The 21,337-nt window shown below is 47.1% G+C and overlaps 1 protein-coding gene across 3 annotated transcripts in view; it reads right to left on the reverse strand.

Moving 5' to 3' along the window:
• Positions 1-1,373: 1,373 nt before the first annotated feature.
• Positions 1,374-21,337, reverse strand: part of RNF166 (ring finger protein 166) — a 30,466-nt gene continuing 10,502 nt past the window's right edge. Inside the window, exons 2-6 of one of the 3 annotated variants that reach the window (XM_088447325.1) lie at positions 11,304-11,460; positions 10,884-10,996; positions 7,944-8,058; positions 6,380-6,487; positions 1,374-4,593 (exon numbers count right to left, since the gene is read on the reverse strand). In XM_088447325.1, coding sequence (XP_088303451.1) covers positions 4,528-4,593; positions 6,380-6,487; positions 7,944-8,058; positions 10,884-10,996; positions 11,304-11,460 — 559 coding nt within the window. In that variant the 3' untranslated portion in view covers positions 1,374-4,527. Of the gene's footprint in view, positions 4,594-6,092; positions 6,161-6,379; positions 6,488-7,350; positions 7,581-7,943; positions 8,059-10,883; positions 10,997-11,303; positions 11,461-21,337 lie in introns of those variants that run through there. The other 2 variants (XM_088447326.1, XM_088447327.1) reach the window with 2 other exon arrangements.

A 21,337-nucleotide genomic window follows, 5' to 3' on the forward strand; every position in this document is an offset into this window, starting at 1 on the left:
TTTTTTAATTATATTTTGTGCCTGTAAGTGTGAAGACATATATCATGGGGCATTTCAATTATCTATGAGTTATGGTGGATGCGCACATCGCGAATAATTACAGGTGAGAAACAATCGCTCATTTTACTGTATACCCCTGCGGTAGTGCAAGGTAATACGAGCCGCGCCGACGGCATATAGCATCGCTAGAATGAGCCCCCATGTATACTTTATTATAGGGATTTCATTAAGTGATTGATTTGTGCAAAGATTAGTTCGGAATGAGAGTAGGTGAGGGACACGCTTTCCAATCAAGGGCTTCACCATATACTAAGGGCCAGCACTGGTCACAAAGCTGTACTAGCAGAATGAATGTACAATGCCCATCCACAAGACATGGCACCATTTTCAGTTTAATAAGCAGCCATATTGCCAACACTGGTTTGGACTGTGAAGATCATAATAATCCATTGACTCACACATCAGGGCTAAACAATACTATATCTGAACTTGAAGTTTGAAAGAAGCAGAAATTAAAGTGGAAAACTTATGTCCGTACAAAAAATAAATAAAATAAAAGATCTCTATAAAAAGGGAAAAACCATGGTTTGCATGTTCTGATAATAAATAAATATAAATCACCAGCATGAAAAAAATCAAAATAAAAAAAATTATATAAAATTTAATGATCTGGATTGTAACATTTGGAACAATAAAAAAAAAAAAAAAAAAAAAAGAAGGAAATTGAAAGTCAGCGCTGCCTCAAAGAAAATCAGACATACACAAAAGTCAGACATTGAATAGGAACCTCTTTCCTGGATTTGTACCAGATTTTGAACCTACCCCGCAGCTGCAAAACAAAATATTTTTTTCTGAGATTTTATGTTCCATAAAAAATATTATTGTTACTAATCAAACACAGACATTGCATTATGAATAATAAGGTGACTTTTCCTTAATGTATATTACATATTTTTGTACACTATAAAATAGCAAAGCTTAACACTAATACAGTAAAAATGCCAAAACCTTAAAAGCCAGTATAAAATGTGAGTGACAACCGTAAATCTCTGTGTAACAACGTTCTAAAGCACTGCAGGAGTTCAGCTAAGCTACATCAACACGTAAAGATTTTCTGTCCAACCATCCAACTAGCTGATTGGTTGGAATGAAAATCTGGTAATGTCTGGGAGTAACTGATGATCAGCAATTTGCTCCTAAATGCCAGAAAACAAATGAAAATGGTCGTCAGACAAGTTTGAACAAATTGTTTAGATCAAACATTTAACAAACAGTTTTTGTCCATTTTCCAGCATTTGGGAGCAAATTGCTGATCATCAGTTACTCCCATACGTTACCAGATTTTCATTCCAACCAATCAACTAGTTGGATGGTTGGACAGAAAATCTTTACGTGTGTATGCAGCTTTACACTATAGATGTGGCACTGAACAGATTATATAATATTTCTGCAGACCGTTTGGTGTTGGATGTAGATTTAAAAAGGAAAAAAAAAATGTTTTTTTTTTTTTAATAAAATGAAAAGAAATGGACTACTTGAATTAAAATGTGCATGGTAGAAAATATAGCTCCCATAACATACACTGGGGTAACATGGGTAACAAGTACCATCCAATCACAGCCTGTCGTTTTGCAGCAGTTAATAAATATATAAGAAAAGGCCTGGTTACTACGGGTTTCCATAAGTGTCCCCCTCCCACCTTATATTTCACTATACATCAATATTATATATACATTTTGTTGTCCATCTATCAGACAACAAAATATTTCAACCTCACTTTGAAGAATTAAAAGTTCTACCCCCTAATGTGAGGCCTTTTAAAGCTTTATTCATTCTGGTGTTACTATAAGGGCCGTCTTAGCTCAACTTCTTTCTACCACTAAACGTAAGTGAACTCTCCAGCGAGCTGGAGGCCAATGACCATGGTCAGCATGACTCGGACTTTCCATTGAAACACAATGGCTTAAACTGTAAGAGGTCTCCTGCAATGCTCCAGTGGTGGCCCCAGATGTGCATCACACAAGAATCAGACCTTGAGCTGATCACCCAGAGATAAATGGTGGGGCAGCAGCTGTACCACATGTTTAGCCATCAGTGACTGTGCGCTGTGCATTATTGGGTCTAGAACTGTGACAATGCCACAGCTGGGCTTAGGGGGTGAAATGTGACGACATCACATGTCTAGGACCAAAAGTGCAGAAATATGAGCAATTTGCTTTCTCCAAGTACAGAAACACCCGTCCGGATGCAGTGGTACTGCGGCTGCTTCAAGGTGGAAGCTTCACAGAATTTACCAACTCGAAGAACGCTAATCCTTTTGTTGCTGAACAACTCCTCTCATTATCCAGCTCAGCTACCAGTGCAACCACACAAAGGACAGTATCCTGGCCTGTGCAAAAAGATGGCGGGGATTTATCAAACCTTCTAAAGAGGACAAGTGGTGTGTTGCTCGTAGAACCAATAACATTGTAGCTATCATTTTATAGATTTTACTACATAAATGATAGCGAAAATCTGATTGGTTGCTCTGGGCAATACCTCCACTTATTACCTTTAGAAGGTTTGAGAAGTCTTCCCCCTAGGTTTGATAATGCAGGTTTCTGCCATCAGCGTCTCAACCGGGTATGCAGTGGGGAGGCATTATATGGTAATTTAATAAGTTCCTGTCTCTTACACATTCCGGTAGCATTTTCTGTGGTGAATTAATATCCAGCTTAGCAAATAACTCAGTGGGGTCTACAGTTATGTAATTTATAGGCTAAATATATAATTAGCACAGAAAATAGCGCCCTCCGATGTGTGTCAGTGACAGGTACAGTTTAGTAGAATGTAATGGGAAGGTCAATAAAGTTAGCTACCACCGTCCTTAATAAAATGAGATAATCTGATGCAACGGTCTTAATAAGACTTTATGGAAGACATAAAAGGTTTAGTCTTCCTGTTCCCATGCAGGGAAGTTTAATTCCTACATGATCTTTAGCTTGTGTCATTTTTCTTACACTACACTATCTAGCAGACAGCAAATGTTCTGATCTGAATGCTGTACACGGTCGACTTTATGCCCCCGTCGCTGTGCACCATACTTACTAGGTATGGACTGGTTAGCTTATCAAACCACTGATGTCTGGAATGTGACGCTTTGGTGGGGGGGTGTAGACAGAACAGTATATGCCCAGCCCCTCACAGATAGAGAATCTGCACTTTAGGATAAGGGTTATATTAGTACAGTAGACCAATCTCCCTTTCCACATTTAATCCATTCCAGGAAAAGATTGGTGGCTTTATTCCTGGAAGTGCACTTGTTCCTTAAACAAAGTGAAGGCAGCCATTTTGTGGATTGAATGGATATTCATGAGAACGCAGCTAGGTGCAGAGTACCCATACTTGCCTACTTTTGAAAAAGCATTTCAGGGAGATTGTGATAGTAGCAGCTATGAGCGCGGCGGTAAAGTGGGCGTGTACTGCTACATCTGAGAGGCGTGTCATAAAATTGATTTACATCCACATGTAAATGAGCCCCAAAGCAGTTAGTAAGATCTACTTGTTGATGAAAACACACGGATACTTCTCAGAAAATGCATGTAACCATGGGGATCATTGTGCCTTATAGCCAATGCAGGGAAATTATACTAATGATCCCATTTGAATGTATATATCTTTGTTTTTTCTTTTATAGAACAGTTTCATAAAGGGGGTAAGGTGAAATGAGGGAGATTGGTAGACTCTTCAGGGAGACAGGGAGATTGCTGCTATTTCAGGGAGTCTCCCTGACAATGAGGGAGAGTTGGCAAGTATGAGAGTACCTCAGTATTGTATGTGTAGCAGTGACACAAATGGCTACCTGCACAGGTCACACGACACATGAGCTTTAAGAATAAAGGATCCAGGAATGATTGTTTAATGTTCTCTAAATGTACCTGGCATTGGCGTTATATACAAACTCTAGTTTAGGTGATATATGGTCCCTGTCTTTCCAAATACTTACCCATGCACTCCCCTTCACACCCTCTCCTGCCGCTAAACACAAACCTACCCGGTGTGTACAGAAAAACTGCATTACAGCATAACTACAATCTTAGGACTCTGGAAACCAAACATCTACCAGGGACCTACAAGTCTGCTTCATGCGCTTCCTGATTTTATTTTCTTTATCGTTTGACGTCCTTTCCCTTTATTAGGACAGTTCATTCTTTGTGTGGATTTATGTATGTTTATAGACTGCACTCCCTGATTAACATTACAAGGATTCAATAAATACTTAAAAAAAACAAACTAAAAAGAGAAGTGGGGATCAGGCAGCGCCCTGTGCCCAGTTTCCCTCTTCAATTGCACCGAAAGCCAAATCCGGCCGAACAATTTAACTTTGCAATTCCTAAAAGATTCCACCTTACTTATAAGAACTAGTAACATAAAAAGGTGTGGGGGGAGGGGAAAGGAAAAGTGATTAGCTAGATTTGGAAGGAATGTACAAGCCTCGGCCGTGGGTGACAACACCGAGAAGGGAAAACTTGTGCCTAAACAAAGTCTTCAGTTCTCCGACAGCGAGAGGGCCAGCGCTGCTTGTAACGCTGCTTCTTCATCGATGCTGTAATCCTGAGACAGAGAGAGATAGAGAAAGTATTTACAAGGGTATTTATTAAGGCTGTGTAAAAACGATATGCAAGATGTCCATTTTATCCGGTGTGGGTGAATTTAGAATAATGTTCCAGGTCCTGAGATGTTAGAAGCTCTCATTACCATGTTTGGAAAAAGCAGCTAACAGCAACATTAATAACTGAGGGGCAGAGTTGAATAAGTGTCACCTGTAATTACTCCCACATTGTGTGCAGGTAACGAAGGGCCTGATTTAGATTGTTTGGGGTCTGTGCATATGCAGAACGGGTCCTGCGATCACGCTTGCAGATCCCCCCCCCCCCCCCCCCCAAGTTGCAGCAGTGGTGTTTGGGAGGTAGAGCAGAGGAGCGCCCAGAGACGGGGGAGCGTGGCCCAGCTTTCAGTGCCAAGGTCAGCGTCTGCGACGGTGGCCGGTGCTGCTGCCATGGCGACACTGATACTGTGATTGCAATTGCCGCCAGGAGGAGTTTGCTTCCTATAGACGTATTGTGGTATTTAAATATTTGCTGGACGGTATTGCACAAGCTGCTTCTCCACATCCAAGCCCTAAATACTTCCATTTGCCCGTATGCAGCGATATATGCATTTCAGCAATGCGCCAACCCCCTATTGGTACGCTAGGTTTGATACCAGTCATGATTATTAGTGCTCCTCCTACTGACCTACACTAGGTGCAAAAGATCCATCTGAAACTGGAGTATCTAGGCTTCAGCATAATACTCCATAGCCTGCAATTCCATCACTGTGCTTGGCCCATGTGAGGACACCCTATCACATCCCCGTTACACCCCTTTAATGACAAGTGGAAATGCAACTAAAATGCGAATGACTGCGTCGCCCGTACTGCAAAACGGACGTGCATTCAACTTTGTATCGGCCTCTATATCTGCAATTTAAAAAAAAGCACAGCAGTCATGGAAAATTGGGTGTGGATTAACAGATAGACTGTAAAAAGGACGACTGTGTCTAGATAGACACCAGATGTTAGACAGTCAATAGGTCGACATGTAAGAATGTAGACAGGGTCAAAAGGCTGACATGAAAATGGTCAACACATTGATTTTTTTTTTTTTTTAGCCCTAATCTTCTCCCTAATCCTAACCCTCCCCTTGGTGCCTAACCCTAACCCTCCCTCCTGGTGTCTAACCCTAGCCCTCCCTCCTGGTGTCTAACCCCAACCTTCCTTCCTGGTGCCTAACCCCAACCCTCCTTCCTGGTGCCTAACCCCAACCCTCCCTCCTGGTGTCTAACCCTAACAGTCGGGTAGGTACCTAACCCTACCCGTCCCTTCTAGTACTTAACCCTAACCCTCCTTCCCGGTGCCTGTCCCTAACCGTTGGAGTAAGTGCCTAACCGTCCCTTCAAGTGCCTAACCCTAACAGTCGGGGTAAATGCCCATCCCTAAACCTAGCCCTTTAAATAATAATAATAATAATAATCACGTCAACCTTTTGACCAGTTGTCCCAGTCGACCTTTTGACCGTCTAGCATCTGGTGTCTATCTACATTGTCGACCTTTTTATGGTCTATGTATAGTCCGGGAACCCTGTGGGAAAAACAGCCTGGATAAGGTTGGCGTTAAACACAAAGAGGTCAGTACTGGGCATAGTTAGCCATCTTATTTAATCCCTAACATCCCAGTTACTGCAAGGTGCTAGCTGCCAAGAGAAGAGACTGACATATCCTGCCTAAGCTACCGCATGGTGTGTCTCAGGCGTAAAAGCAAACACAGACATTATTTCCATCCCTAAAACAAGATACATACCACAAATGTGTCGTACGAGAATTTATGCCGGTGGAGAAGATGCTGAAGAAAATTGGCACTCTTATAGCTGGGATCCCCCCATGGCATTGCTGAACAAATTGGGCACACCTAGGAGTCACAGCACAAAATGTGTCACCAAACAAACGTCCAGGAACTCCAGCCGCCAATAATAGTCCATATATAGATGAGACGTGCGCGATTTAGGATCAGCTATTGACAGCTGCCAGTTTTATGGAAAAAAACACTAAATATCAAATCATTATATCTGACCAGTTCTGTAAGACTACCCGGATGAATAGATAAATCACAGATCCAAAAACGCTAAATATTGATTTTCATGGTGTTTATCTTCTGGATAACATTCCGACCAGCTTACGACTAGGGCTACATTAGAGGCACTGGGGGGCATGTGACTACAGGGCACTTCTGCACATGCCCTGACTGTATACTGGCAAAGCCCACAACATGCTGCCTCCACAATGTATAGGTGACAGGTACACTTTATAACCAGTCATTACTGCTGCTAAACTATACATTTAATACATGATATAAATGGTCATATTGATATAACACAGTCAATTAACAACAATTACTTAAGTAATAGATACTTGGAGTGACAGAGCAAGAATTGGGAATTAGTTTATAATGAAAGTACTTTGTTGTTTTAAGTATTTTCTTTCTAGTTTTCTATATATCCGCTGGTTCTATAGAGAGAATCACGCTTCTCAGCATAATTGTGTCATTATAAACGCTCCTATATTGCATATAGGGCATAGAATATAAACAGAATAGCGCCACCCGGTGTCCACAACATTCTGAAACGTTTAGAATATTTACTTTGCTAAGTACCACACTGCAAAGATGACATGAGTTTTGCCATTACTCATTTTTCTCAAAAACAAAAAACGTATTTCCATTAAATCAATAATATGTCAAATGCTGCAGCACAGTCCCCATGGTAGAATCTCATTCTCTAAGTCAGCACACAAAGTTGTATTTATTTATTTTAATTATAACCATTTCTCATTTATCATCACACAATGGGGGAGCTTCTATTGTACGGACTGTTCCAGTATAAATTTTGTAGTGGCCAGTGACATCATGGCATTGCTCTGTGATTGGCCTTCCTATGTCCTGTATGGCAGCCCACACTATGGTGCCTCTGACGTGTCTCATTGGCCGGTGTGCTTGAAATAATCTTCTACCAAGAGAAAGAGCATCATTATGTATATTAGAATGCTGATCGAGTAAAGGCAACCAACTCGGAAGTGTTTTTCTATTGTATAAAAGGAAGGGCCAGCGGCCACTGTGCTTTGGACTGCAGAAAAAGAAAATGTGATTTACAAATGTTTTTTTTTTGCAAACTCATCTAGATAATCCTACTGGAGTATAAGGGACTGACCGGTTCATTTTATTTCCACCTTTCAGAATTGACATCAAGTACTTCAGCTAAAAAGGATTTATGGGGAAATTTGAAGCAGTGGGTTATAAAATCACAGAACCTTGCAGTTTTCCTCCTGCATCTATCCCTTACTCTATCACGGTGGTGAGATGTTAGACATACCACTTTGTTAGGGTCACTTCTATGATTCTCCATGCAATGTTTCACAAGCTCCTGCTGGTCCAGGTTTCGGGCTCCGCAGTATGGACACACAAAGGTGGAACGGTTTGGGATATTACTGGTAAAGAAAGGAGAAGGAGACATTTTTACTTAGTGTAGATTAAGAGGTGCCAAGAGGCTTAGAAGCTGGTACAAAGTACCAGGGGCCAGCCATGGAGGTGTAGCCACTCCCCCAATATTGTGTGCACACACCCCCTGCATCACCACGGAGGCCCAATAAGCACTAGGCAGCATGGACACTCCCTCCCCCCACATGACTGTGCCTTTTCAATGCATCCCTTGGTTTAGCCTCCATCCTTAGTTCACTCAGACACTGCAGAGCTATAAGGCGGAAAAGACAGGCTTGTTGTCTCTAATTTATTTGCATAGATAATTGATTCACAAATAGGGATGCTCAGTGACATCACTGCATATTTTTCATTCTGTCCTATGCACTTGGGCTTTTTGCCTCATGATGTCACTCAGACACTGTATAAGGGCTGTGGTATGTGTCTATGGAAGGTGAGAACACAAGTGGAGTCTCCCAAATCTAAAATGCTTGGGACCAGGGGTATTTTGGATATCGGAATAGTCCGGATTTTGGAATAATTGCATTTCATAATGAGATATCTTGGGAATGGGACCCAAATCTAAACACAGAATGCATTTATGTTTTATATACACCTTATACACACAGCCTGCAGGTCATTTTATACAATATTCTTAATAATTTTGTGGCTTAAATTAATTTTGTGTATGTACACAAACTTTCTTTGTTTCCTTTTTTCTTTTTTAAAGATTTTATTGGATTTTGAGGGTACAATAAACAAAAACACAATTGCATAGAAAGAAAAAAAATGGCAATTTATGTTTCATATACACCTTATACACAGAGCCTGAAGGTAATTTTGTGCCTTAAACAAAGTTTGTGTACATTGAACGATCAGAAAGCAAAGATTTCACTATCTCAGTCACACTAAAAAAAAATGTCTGTATTTCGGAATATTTCGTATTTCGGAATATTGGGATATGGGAGACTCAACCTGTACTGCTGCAGAAAGACAGGGCTGACCTGGCTACAAGCAGATGCTTCCGTCTCTCTAGACCAATGACATTGAATCAGGTGATCACTAGTTACTTAAAGTCTACCACACGCTGCGGAATTGCCACCTCTGGCTGGCTCAGCAATAGATGGCATACTGAGAATTACTAATCACCATTTGAGACTTTAGGAGGTTTTTCTTTAGGTACAAAAACAATCTTTATTTGTGTTGTATGCCTTTACGTTTTTAGGTCATTGTGCTGCAATCTATGGGTCATACAGGTAAGTGTATGTAGGCAGGACTCCCCTATACCACTAGCTTGAAAAACCTGGGTTTTTGCATGTAAAACACTCATCAAACCAGGTTTTGCTCAAGTGGAAATGGCTCCCTACAAAAAATACCAGGTCCAGTGAACTGGGAATCCAACCGTGGTAGCGACCAGGGTAAGGGTGCAGCGTAAACGTGTAACCCAGGTCATCCAACCCAGGTCCAGTTTACAGCATGGGGACAGCCGGAATTCCTGGAGCTTGGAGACGAGATCATCTCCAAGCGCCGACACAAGAGAGACTGCACCCGTGTGCACGGCGCCGACCCGAGAATAACCCTGGTCGGCGCCACAGTGGGAACAGGGTCACGTCCATAGTCTGACCTGGATTGGAACAGTGGGCCTGATTCAGAGCCGCTCGTAAGCGGCCGCTCGTTCGTTCCGAGCGATGTTAGCCCAACTGCGCATGCGTACGGATCGTTATATGCATGCGCTAACCAGTCAGTGCGGCCGAAATTCATGTGCTCGCAAAACAGCGAATGCCTGCTATTTTGAGTGACAGAAAGAGGCGTATGTGGGTGGTAACAGGGGAAGGTGCTTGAAAATGGGGAGTGGAAATCAGAACGCAGGCGTGCTTAAAGGTCAAAACGGGCGTTTTATGGGTGTGCATATTTAAAACAGCAGCGTCATTGACCACGTCACTGGGTTATTTTATAGTAGGGATGTACAGGCTCGGTTCTACTCGGTTCCGTTCGGTTCTTTTTACCGAATCTTATTGGCTATCCAAAACTCGTGACAGCTGAAACCCAATAAGATCCGGTAAAAAGAACCGAACGGAACCGAGTAGAACCGAGCCTGCACATCCCTATTTTATAGCCAGAACTGCTCGCAAAATTGTGGTAGCAAACACCAACCCCAAGAATAGCGAGCAGTTCATACCCTTGTCGATGTACTCGATTAATCTAATAAATAGCGGACATGACGTAGGATGCGAGCGGCCAGGGGGGCGTATTTTTCCAAAAAACGAACGCAAGTTTTGTTCGCTCGTTCAGACATAGAGGCGTGAACAGACCGCAAACAGCGAACGGTTCATTTGAATAGCCACCCCTTGTTTTAGAATGAACGACCGCAAATAGCAAGTGGCTCTGAATGAGGGCCAGTGTTCCAAATACTGGGCCAGACCCGGGACTTAGGTGCAAAAGGGATACTAGTGATCTTTCTTACTCAATTAACTACAGAAGTTTAATACAGAGGTGTATATTTAATAGACTGAGAGTTGCAGGCAGCGGTGAGAATTCAGTGATTCAGCATCTAGATTTAAAGTGGCAATAATTTAAAGAGGTTGTACATTACTGCTGCTTTAAAGCTAAACCGATGAAATCTCACGACTGGCTGCAACTTGCAGGCCGTTACATTTACTACTATACGTAATACTATCAGAAATAATAAGTCTACCTATTGTTTTGCAGCAGAGTGAAAAATGACATGAGACAGAAGGGGCACAAAGCATTATTCACCTTAAGATATAACAGCTGAAGCTTCATCGTGTGGGTGTGTGTCAATTGAGCTTATACTCTAGTAATACAAAATCTATACCTGGGAATAGGTTGAGACGTCGGGACTACAGGAACAAACTTTGGACAGTTGGCCATCTGTTCTTGGACCTTGGCACATGAAGAAATGTGGGATCTCATCTTTGCAAGCGTCACCTGCAGAGGACAAGAAAGTCTCGTATAACCTCTGTATATATAAGCAGGGGCAATCTATCCACTAAAAAAAAAAAAATCCCCCCCCCCCCCCCCAAAAAAAAATCAGAGGTCACTGAGGCATAAGGCACTTCTTGCCTCATGCTTCATGGATGATCCTGGTGAACTGATGGGCCAAATGTCATGAGTATCAATTCAACCACCCTCACAATGCCTGCCTATGTAATGTGTATGTGAGGAGTATCCCTAGTCCTATTAATCAAGGTCCAGGCCATATACCCATGGTAACTGAGGAGGCTGCAGGACTTACCTTCTTACTGCACCCTCTGCACGGGGCTTTATAGGAAGAGAGCTGTTTGTCTACATTGGAGGCCTTCTCCACTTTCTTTGGATCAAATGGCATACGACAGAGTGGGCAGAGTGGTGATGTGACCTGAAGACATGGCTGCAAACATTCACCGCAAAACCTGCAAGAGAAGCAGCCCTGGGTCAGTCCGCAGTTTCCTGGAGATACGAAGTGATGACCACAGAGGAAGATCAGCAAGAGACAGAGGTAGTCACAGAGACACAGGGCCTGATTCAGCAAGGATCGCAGTGGCTTATACACACGCAATCGTCCCATTGTGGCATGCATTGCAGTGCACGCACTAGCCATTGGGATCGGGACTACAATTGTAGTGACTACGCAGACCCATGGCAGAGTGATTGACAGGAAGTGCTGTCTGTGGGTGGTGATGGGCAGGTGGTCGGGCGAACACAGGCGTGCCAGTGCGTTGGGACAGCGTTGCAGGGGCGTGTATAAATTAGCCACTGCAATGCCATACGCAGCCTGAGGCCTCATAGTGCGCTGAGGCTAGCAATTCCTGAGTGAGGTCTGATCTGCCTTACCTGTGCGTATGCCGATGTTACGGATTGTTTCGCTATGTTGCTAAAGTATACGGATGTAAGTAAGGGGAAGTGGGCATCCTTATGTCAGGCTGTGATCGCAATGTGAATGCACACATATGGATATTACCGCTGATATTAGCAACTGTGCTGCATGCATATTAGCAGAATAGCGATCCTTGCTGAATCAGGCCCACAGATCGCAACAAACAAATTATATTAGGGTTTTAAGCATTCAGCTCTTGCTGTCCTACACTTTCCACGATGCCAAGCAAAACCCAGAAAGCCAAACACAGACAGAGCCAGTTTAAATTCAACATGACAGAAGTGATAACAAAAATCTACAGGGTCTTAGTAGGGGATGTTAGTTTTCACTTTATATTTCTAGTAACAACATTCACCACTTTATTAGATTGTAAGGGTGTGTGTAAAGTTGTTATCCTAAATAACTATGTTAACAAAAAGTATTTAGTTCACGTCTTGGCAGTACAGATTTAGGAGAGTTATGTTACGTCACAAACCACATTCTGCACGGAATCAGTATGATATAGCGCCGGATCTAAGCCCAGCAGATGAAATACCGATGCAAAGAGTCCGGCAGATGAAGATCCTGACGGCATCTGGTAAGTATCCTAACCCTCCCCTCCCCCCCCCTCCTCCTAACCTAATCCTCCCATAGAGGTGCCTATCCCTAACCTCCCTATTCCCCCCCTTCCCCTAGCCCTCCCTCTACGTTCGGTAAGCCAGGGCGTCGGGCTGGTGACTGGCATCGGTATTTAGACGCCTATTAGTCTCATGCCGGGATATCACAGTCAGGAAGCCGTCTGTCGGCATTTTGACCGCCGGCTTCCTGATTACATACCATTTTGCACAGAACAAGTTCCTACTCATGCTTCAGCAACAGAAATGTCAGGAAGTCACATCACGTCTCCTACTGCCAGGATTACTTTGAAATGTTGTGTTATATTTCAGCCTAGCTGTGGAACTGAACGCCACAAAATGATCTTGCAGTGCAAGCAGAATGAACCTGCGTCATAATCATACTTACGGTTGCGACACATTAGGACGATATCGGGATGATTTGTCATATTGGAACGATAATCTACATCGTCTAGTCTATCTTCAATTGTGTGCTCCTGCTGACGACATATGCAATGGTTTGACTGACCATTCAGCATGGTCAATCAAACGATATCGTGTGCGCAGAGGTGCATTTTAATGATGGACGTAACGCGGTATTATTCAGTCGTTCATTAAAATAGTCTAGTGCAGTGATTCCCAACCTCGGTCCTCAAGGCACACTAACAGTCCTGGTTTTGGTGATATCCAAGCTTGAGCACAGTTGGTTAAATCAAAATAACTGATGTACTAATTAAGTCACCTGTGCTCCAGTATGGTTATCCTCAAAACCAGGACTGTTAGTGTGCCTTGAGGACCGTGATTGGGAACCTCTGGTCTAGTGTGTACCAGCAATGCGTGATGTAACCCGACCATCTGCACAATTTCTGGTTGTCCTAATCTGTACCTGACCTTACCCAAGTGTTATAGCTCCCATCTGGAAGAACCATTGTGAACTGAGAACACTCGCATCATCATCAAGTGGGTTTGGCACAGTGTATGACAAAACCAGTTTAGTTATCACATTCCTGGGTGCACAGTGGGCCTGATTCAGAGCCGAACGCTCTGACCAGAGCGCTCGCTCTGAATCAGTGCCCTCCTCCATGAAAATGGAGTGGCCTCCTGGCCGCTCGCATAGCTGTGGGTGACCACCCACAGCATATGCGAGCGTCCATGATGATGGTCGCGATGGTCTTGACCATCGGGCTTGCGACGTAGACCCTGCGGTAGGGTCTCGCTGCCGCAAGCCCTGGAGTGATTTTGGCTCTCAGAGCCAAAGTCACTCCCACTGACATCACTACTGATGTCAGTGGGGCCGGCTTCAGACGGTAGGCGTTCCCATGGGAACACCTCCGTCTGGCAGGCACGCCCCCGGCACGCGAACCAAAGGGGGAGTGCTGTCAATCAACATCGACAGCTCCCTCCGTCGTGCGCATGCGCAGTGGGGGAACATCGACCCGCTTGCGAGCTTCCTGCGCTCGCGAGCGGGTCTGAATGACCCCCAGTGTTCACAGAAGTCAGTGGTGATTGAAGATGTGAGCACATTCCCCATCCACTACGCAGGCAGGTTAGCGCCCTTCTGACATCTGGTAGGTCTCTCTCACCCTAATTCATGCGTCTCCTGGACATCACAGGGGAGTAAGCGAATATGCCATAAACTAACAGCACAACGCAGGCTGCTAGTCTACTATGGATGTTGTTCATCAGGTTCAGAGTATTGTGATTGGACTGTGTGTTTTGGTTAATGTGTTATGATTGGATTATTTGTTGAGTATGTTGTGACTGGGTGCAGTGGCCAGTGATAAAATATGAGATATGGTAAGAACTTACCCTTGTTATCTCTATTTCTACGAAGTCCATAGGGTTCCACAGGATACCTTGGGGGTATAGGTGTGACGTCAGTCGCAGGGCACCAAAGAGTTAAGCTTTCAGCCTCCCAGGATGCACTAGGTCCCCCTCCTATACCCCGCCCCCGGGCCAAGGCACCTCAGTTAGTTACCAAGCCATAGGCCGGAGGAGGAGAAGGAAGAGAGAGAACAAAGATCTGGACACATACAAGAATCACATTCTCACCAGAGGGAGACGGAAAACCGGTGACCAGAGCAAAGCCCATCTGCAGCACAGGTGCGACAGGGCGGGAGTCCTGTGGAACCCTATGGACTTCGTAGAAATAGAGATAACAAGGGTAAGTTCTTACCATATCTCATATTTTCTACTTCAGGGTCCATAGGGTATCCACAGGATACCTTGGGGATGTCCCAAAGCAGTATCCTTTAAGGGTGGGGACGCTCCTGTGCAGAAAGGAGAATCCGCCGCCCGAAGGAAGCATCCTGAGAGGCGAAGGTGTCAAACCTGTAATACCTCACGAAGGTATAGACAGAAGACCACGTAGCAGCCTTGCAGATCTGAACTGCCGAGGCACCACGTCGAGCTGCCCACGAAGGACCCACAGACCTAGTGGAATGAGCCTTCAGAGAAGGAGGGACCGGTAGGCCTTCATGAAGATAAGCTTCAGAAATAGCCATACGGATCCAGGCTGCCAAAGTTTGCTTTGAAGCAGGCCAACCCTTTTTACAGAAGCCATAGAGGACAACAAAGCGTCCGACTTCCTAAACAAAGAAGTGCGGTCAACATAAGTCCTTAAGGCCCGCACAACATCCAAAGAGGCCTCACCCACGGAAAGACCCGGTGAGTTAAAGGCCGGAACAACTATTTCCTCGTTAACATGAAACTGGGAAACAACTTTGGGAAGAAACTCGGGCCGAGTGCGGAGCACTGCCCTGTTCCCATGAAAAACCAAGAAAGGGGGTCTACAAGAAAGAGCCCCTAACTCAGAAACACGTCTGGCTGAAGCAACGGCCAGAAGGAAAACAGTCTTAGCTGTTAGCCATTTAATATCCACTGAGCCCAGTGGTTCAAACGGCGGTCCTTGGAGAGCCCTCAGGACCACAGCCAAATCCCAAGGCGCCACAGGTGGAACAAAGGGCGGCTGAATACGGAGAACACCTTGCATAAAGGTGCGCACATCCGGGATTGTAGCAATCCTACGGTGAAACCAGACAGATAGGGCCGAAACCTGTACCTTCAAAGAAGCAAGGCGAAGCCCATGATCTAGTCCCGCTTGCAGGAAGGCGAGAATCCGAGACAGACGAAACTCCCGCGGTGCATAACCTCTCGGTCGACACCACTGGAAGAACGTATGCCACACGCGATGGTATATCCTCACGGAAGACGGTTTCCGAGCTCGTAACATGGTACGCACCACAGAGCTGGAAAACCCCCAGGACCTCAGCATGGCCGTCTCAACAGCCACGCCGCCAAAGACAGCCGAGTCAGGTCCGGGTGAAGACAAGGACCCTGAGACAGAAGGTCCGGTCGTAGCGGCAACCGCAGAGGACTGTCCACGGACAGACCCTGAAGGTCTGAGAACCAGTGCCGTCTGGGCCACGCGGGAGCTATCAACAGGAGCGTCCCTCCTTCCTGTTTGAATTTCCGGATTACCCGTGGAAGAAGGGAGACCGGAGGGAACAGGTATGCGAACCTGAACGTCCACCGGACGGACAGAGCATCCACCAGAGACGCCCCTTCGTCTCTTGTGCGAGACCCGTACACCGGCAACTTGTTGTTGTGCCGGGACGCCATGAGGTCGATTTCTGGAAGACCCCACCTGTCCACCAGTAGTTGAAAAACGTCCGGGTGCAGGGACCATTCCCCTGGATGAACGTCCTGGCGACTTAGAAAGTCCGCCTCCCAATTTAGCACTCCCGGGATGAAGACCGCTGATATGGCCGGAAGATTGCGCTCCGCCCAAACCAGGATCCGAGAGACCTCTACGAGAGCCGCCCGACTGCGAGTTCCTCCTTGCCTGTTTATGTAGGCCACGGTGGTAGCATTGTCCGACTGGACCTGCACCGGGTGACCCTGGAGAAACCGCTGTGCCTGCAGGAGAGCATTGAAGACCGCACGGAGTTCCAAGATATTTATTGGAAGCTCCGCTTCTGTTGGTGTCCACCTGCCCTGGAACAAGTGTGGACCCGAAACTGCTCCCCAGCCCCGAAGACTGGCGTCCGTTGTCAACAGGACCCAATTTGGAACCCAGAACGGACGTCCCTTGTTGAGGTGGGTCGTCTTTAACCACCACGCAAGGGACAGGCGAACCTCCGGGGTGAGCACAATCGTCTGGAACTTCAGAGACTGAGGCAGCCCGTTCCACTTGGACAGGATCAGGTGCTGCAGAGGTCTGGAGTGAAACTGGGCGTATTCCACCATGTCGAACACCGACACCATGGAGCCCAGTAACCTCATCACCGAGTGTAAGGACACCCGGCGGCTGTGCAGACAACTGCGCACCCTTGACTGTAAAGCAGAGATCTTGTCCTCCGTCACGAAGATCCTTTGCTGTCCCGAGTCCAATAAGGCTCCAAGATGCAGAATCCTCCGAGACGGGATTAGAGTGGACTTCTGCCAGTTGATTAGCCAGCCGTGCCGTTGCAGCAGTGCAATGGTCAGGTCCAAGTGGTGTAACAGGAGCTCTGGAGATCCTGCCACCAATAACAGGTCGTCCAAGTACGGCAACATGCGGACTCCTTGCAGCCGCAGAGAAGCCGCCATGACCGCCATAGCGTCCTGTATGTCCAATGACACCATGTAGTCCCCAGGTTCCAGCGCCAGAATGATGGACCGTAGGGTCTCCATCCGAAACTTCGGGACCCGCAAAGACTTGTTGAGTGCTTTGAGGTTGAGAATCGGACGATATGACCCATTGGGTTTCTGTACCAAAAATAGATTTGAATAGAAACCCTGGCCCCTCTGGGAGAATGGAACAGGCACTATAACTCCAGCCTGGAGCATAGTGTGCAATACCTTCCGCAGCTCCGTAGCCTTGTTCCGGTCTGATGGTAGACCCGTGGTGAAGAATCGAGCCGGGGGTCTGTGCCGGAAGGAGAGGGCGTACCCGTGAGAGACCACCTCCAGAACCCAAGTGTCTGTCGTAGTGAACGACCAACACCGGGAGAACTGCAGCAGGCGGCCTCCCACCCTGGGATCCCCCAAGGGGAGACCCGGACCGTCAGGCCGCAGGCTTGTCATCTGGCTTGGGGGCCGGACGTCTGGTACTCCATGCCTGTTTCCGGGGCTTGACCGATTTCTTAGGGCCAGCCTGTCGAGGAAACGACTGTGGTTTGGGCCTGCCCTGGGCCCTAGATGACCGAAAGGACGATGGTCCAGAACCAGAAGGAGCAGCGGCCGACGGGAGACAAGCAGATTTGGCTGCCGCCAGCGTGGCCACAATCTTATCCAGATCCGGACCGAAGAGAACTTCTCCGGTAAACGGCAACGCTTCCAGACCTTTCTTGGATCTGCGTCCGCCTTCCAGGATCGCAGCCACAAGGTGCGACGAGCAGCTACCGCTGCTGAAGAAATTCTAGACACCAGAGTACTAATGTCTAGAGCCGCCTCGTTGATGTAGGTGGCCGAATCACGGAGATTGCCAATCAACTCCGCCTGTTCGGCCGGACAGTCGGATTCAAAAGAAGCCTCTAATGAATCCGCCCAGCGCTCCATCGCTCTGGCAACCCAGCAAATGGCCATAGCCGGCCGTGCTGCCCCCCCTGCAAGGGAATAAGCGGACTTCAGGCAGATTTCTACCTTGCGGTCCGTAGCATCCTTAAGGGAGGACATGGATGGCATCGGCAATGTGGCACTACGGACAAGACGGGTCACGTGAGAATCCACCTGTGGAGGGGATTCCCACTTAGCAAAATAATTATCCGCGAACGGATAAGCCACCGCCAGGCGTCTCTGCGGCTGGTATCTTTTGCCAGGTTGTTTCCACGCCTCCTCTAAATGGTCCACCAACTGACCCGAAAGAGGAAAGACTGTGGCATCGCCCTTCACATCTTTGAAAAAGGCATACTTAGATTTAGCCGCTGGGGGAACTTCGTCCTCAATCACCAAGGCTGTGCGGACCGCCCGAATAAGTCCAGGAATATATACTTTGGACTTAGCATCAGCGTCCTTAGTATGGAAAGGTTCCTGATCGTAAGGATCCAGAATCTCCCCATCATCAGACGTCCCTTCGTCATCCTCATAAGGAGCGGACAGAGACGCCACCGGCCTTTTATGAGGCCGCATCACAGACTCCCCTTGCAACACATCCGACAAGTGCTGTACAGAACTCGTCAGGGAGTTAACCCACGCTGGCTCCTGAGAACCCGGGAGCGGGGAAATAGGGAGACTGTGGGGTACCACCAATTGTCGTGGGAACCCCTGCATGGGTGACGACACCACAGACTGCTGGGACAAACCCATCGGAGTAAACGCGGGCTGCGGAGCTAACTGGCCCACTAAAGCTGTTAACGCCTGAGCGAAACAAGCCCAGGGCGGCTCCTGTACCGGTGCTGTAACCGTAATAGGCCGCGCCATGGACAAACACTGCCGGCAAAGGCCCTCCGCGCTACCCTCCCCCTCCGCTAACGGTACTTTGCACGTGGTACACTGTAGCCGGAGGGGAAAATCACTTTCAGACATGATGGCACCACGTATGTGACCTCTCTCACCAATTAAGTATTAAATAGGCGAGAGACCACCCTGCAGCACCGCACCGCAAGGGCTTTAGCAGAAAGAACAGGGACAGTAATAAAGCTGACAGTTTAGAGAAGAAAAGTTACAGGCAGCGCTAGCACAGTCACATACAATGCAGAGAAATAACAATTCCTGCACTAACAGCGCTGATCACTCAACTACACAGACACAGGGCCTGGTAGGACACAGCGCTGCATACACAGACCTGAGCCACAGCGGAGGAGAGGTATGCGGGGGGACCCAGACCACGATGCTTCCTTCCAGACTTCCAGCAGCGTTCACCATGCGTTGCAGAGAAGATGGCCGCCGAGGAGCAGAGAGAAGCTGGCCTGGGGGAGGAGCACTGACACAGGACCAGTCAGCACAGTGCAGAGAGGGCTGTGTGCAGCGGGGGAGGCGCCGGCTGTGAGACAGGGAAGGCGCGCTCCCCTGGCATGCATTTAACCCCTGGGACGCCGCAGCGCTACCGCTCTGCTGCGGTCCGCTGTCCCAGGGGGTAGTGGAAGTGCAGGTTGGTCGCCTGGCTCCACGCTGCAGCCAGTCCCCAGGGAGCCCCCTGCCTGGGGACTTAGGACCATGTGATCAGCGGGGACCCACCGCGGGACCCCGCTGCTTACCTCTGTCCCCCTTGAATCCGGCCATGGTCCGGAGCATCTGGGGTCACCGCTAGCTGTGACCCCAGACGCCCACCAGCATCCCCGGATCAGTACCGGCGTTCTGGTACCGGCGGGGTGTAGGGAAGACAGCATGGACGTCAGGACTGACTGTCCATGCTGTTCATCCAGATGTGCAGCCACAGCTGCATGAAGAAAAAGCTTCAGGGGCTCTTCTAGCCCCCACTCCAACAGGTGCACCCGACTCCGGCCGGGCACCAAACTAAACTGAGGTGCCTTGGCCCGGGGGCGGGGTATAGGAGGGGGACCTAGTGCATCCTGGGAGGCTGAAAGCTTAACTCTTTGGTGCCCTGCGACTGACGTCACACCTATACCCCCAAGGTATCCTGTGGATACCCTATGGACCCTGAAGTAGAAAGGATTCATTTCTCTGCATATCTGTATGACAGAAATTGCAGAATAGATTAGAGTGCATTAGACACTGAAACCCTATTTTAAAATTTCCATTGAGAAAATGTATTTTAGGCGATTAATAAAGAATCACTTTACTGCAGCACAATTTTGACAGAGATTATGGGACATTGTGTTTGTCTCTGACCTGTAATCCTCTAATCACCCTGTAATACCTTCCTGTAATCCGTATACAAGTGTGATAATCCCCTAACAGCATTTTGTGAAGGCAGCCTAATGGTACGGTGGGGACAAAACAAATGATGGACAAAAGACACAGGGAAGACAGAAATAGCCCCCTAAATGTGTTCATAGCATCATCAGAAAGACCATGATTGGCTTTGTCTAGCATATAATTCTCCTCAGTAGTAAGCATATTGTCGAAGCTGGATAATTGGCGGAGACAGAATCAGTTTTAAAATTAGATTGGAGCGACGCCATCTTGCGAATGGCGCCAAGACTCCATCTTAGAAATAGGTCACACAGCGCCATTTTGTAAAAACCACATGGTACACAAAACACGACGCTAAATTGCTAATAAGTAGCACGGCCAGCTTTTTAACAATCTTCCCCAAACACATACAGACGGTGTCTGACATACATAAAAATGACTTACCAACACATTAAAATCACCACAGACTTAAATATGGACAGCACTAAAAAGTAGCAAATTAGTGGTGTTTACCCTGCATTCACATTAACACATACACGCGATGTTAAACAGTGCACAACGCAAAATAGCTAATTATTAGCAGTCGGTATTGGTTGTGTAGGGATCGTTAAAAAGCTGAACAAGGGTCTCATTCAGACCCGCTCGAGAACGCAGGACGCTCGCAAGCGGGTCGATGGTACCCAAATGCGCATGACGGAGGGAGCTCCATCGTGCGCATGCGTGAGACCCGGATAGCGACAGCCAAGCTGTCGCTCCGGGTCTCGCACCAAAGGGGGCGTGCTGTCGATGGTGAGTGACAGCACGCCCCCTTTGGTGGGCGTGCCAGGGGTGTGGCTGCCAGATGGAGGCGTTCCCATGGGAACGCCTGCCGTCTGGGGCCGGCCCCACTGACATCACTAGTGATGTCAGTGGGACTAATTTTGGCTCTGATAGATCGCGATGGTCGCGATGGTCTTCACCATCATCATGGACGCTCGCATAAGCTGTGGGTGGTAACCCACAGCAATGCGAGTGTCCAAAAGG

Source organism: Taudactylus pleione, unplaced genomic scaffold (genome assembly GCF_031769625.1).
Source record: "Taudactylus pleione unplaced genomic scaffold, aTauple2 ptg000430l, whole genome shotgun sequence".
NCBI lineage: Eukaryota > Metazoa > Chordata > Amphibia > Anura > Myobatrachidae > Taudactylus > Taudactylus pleione.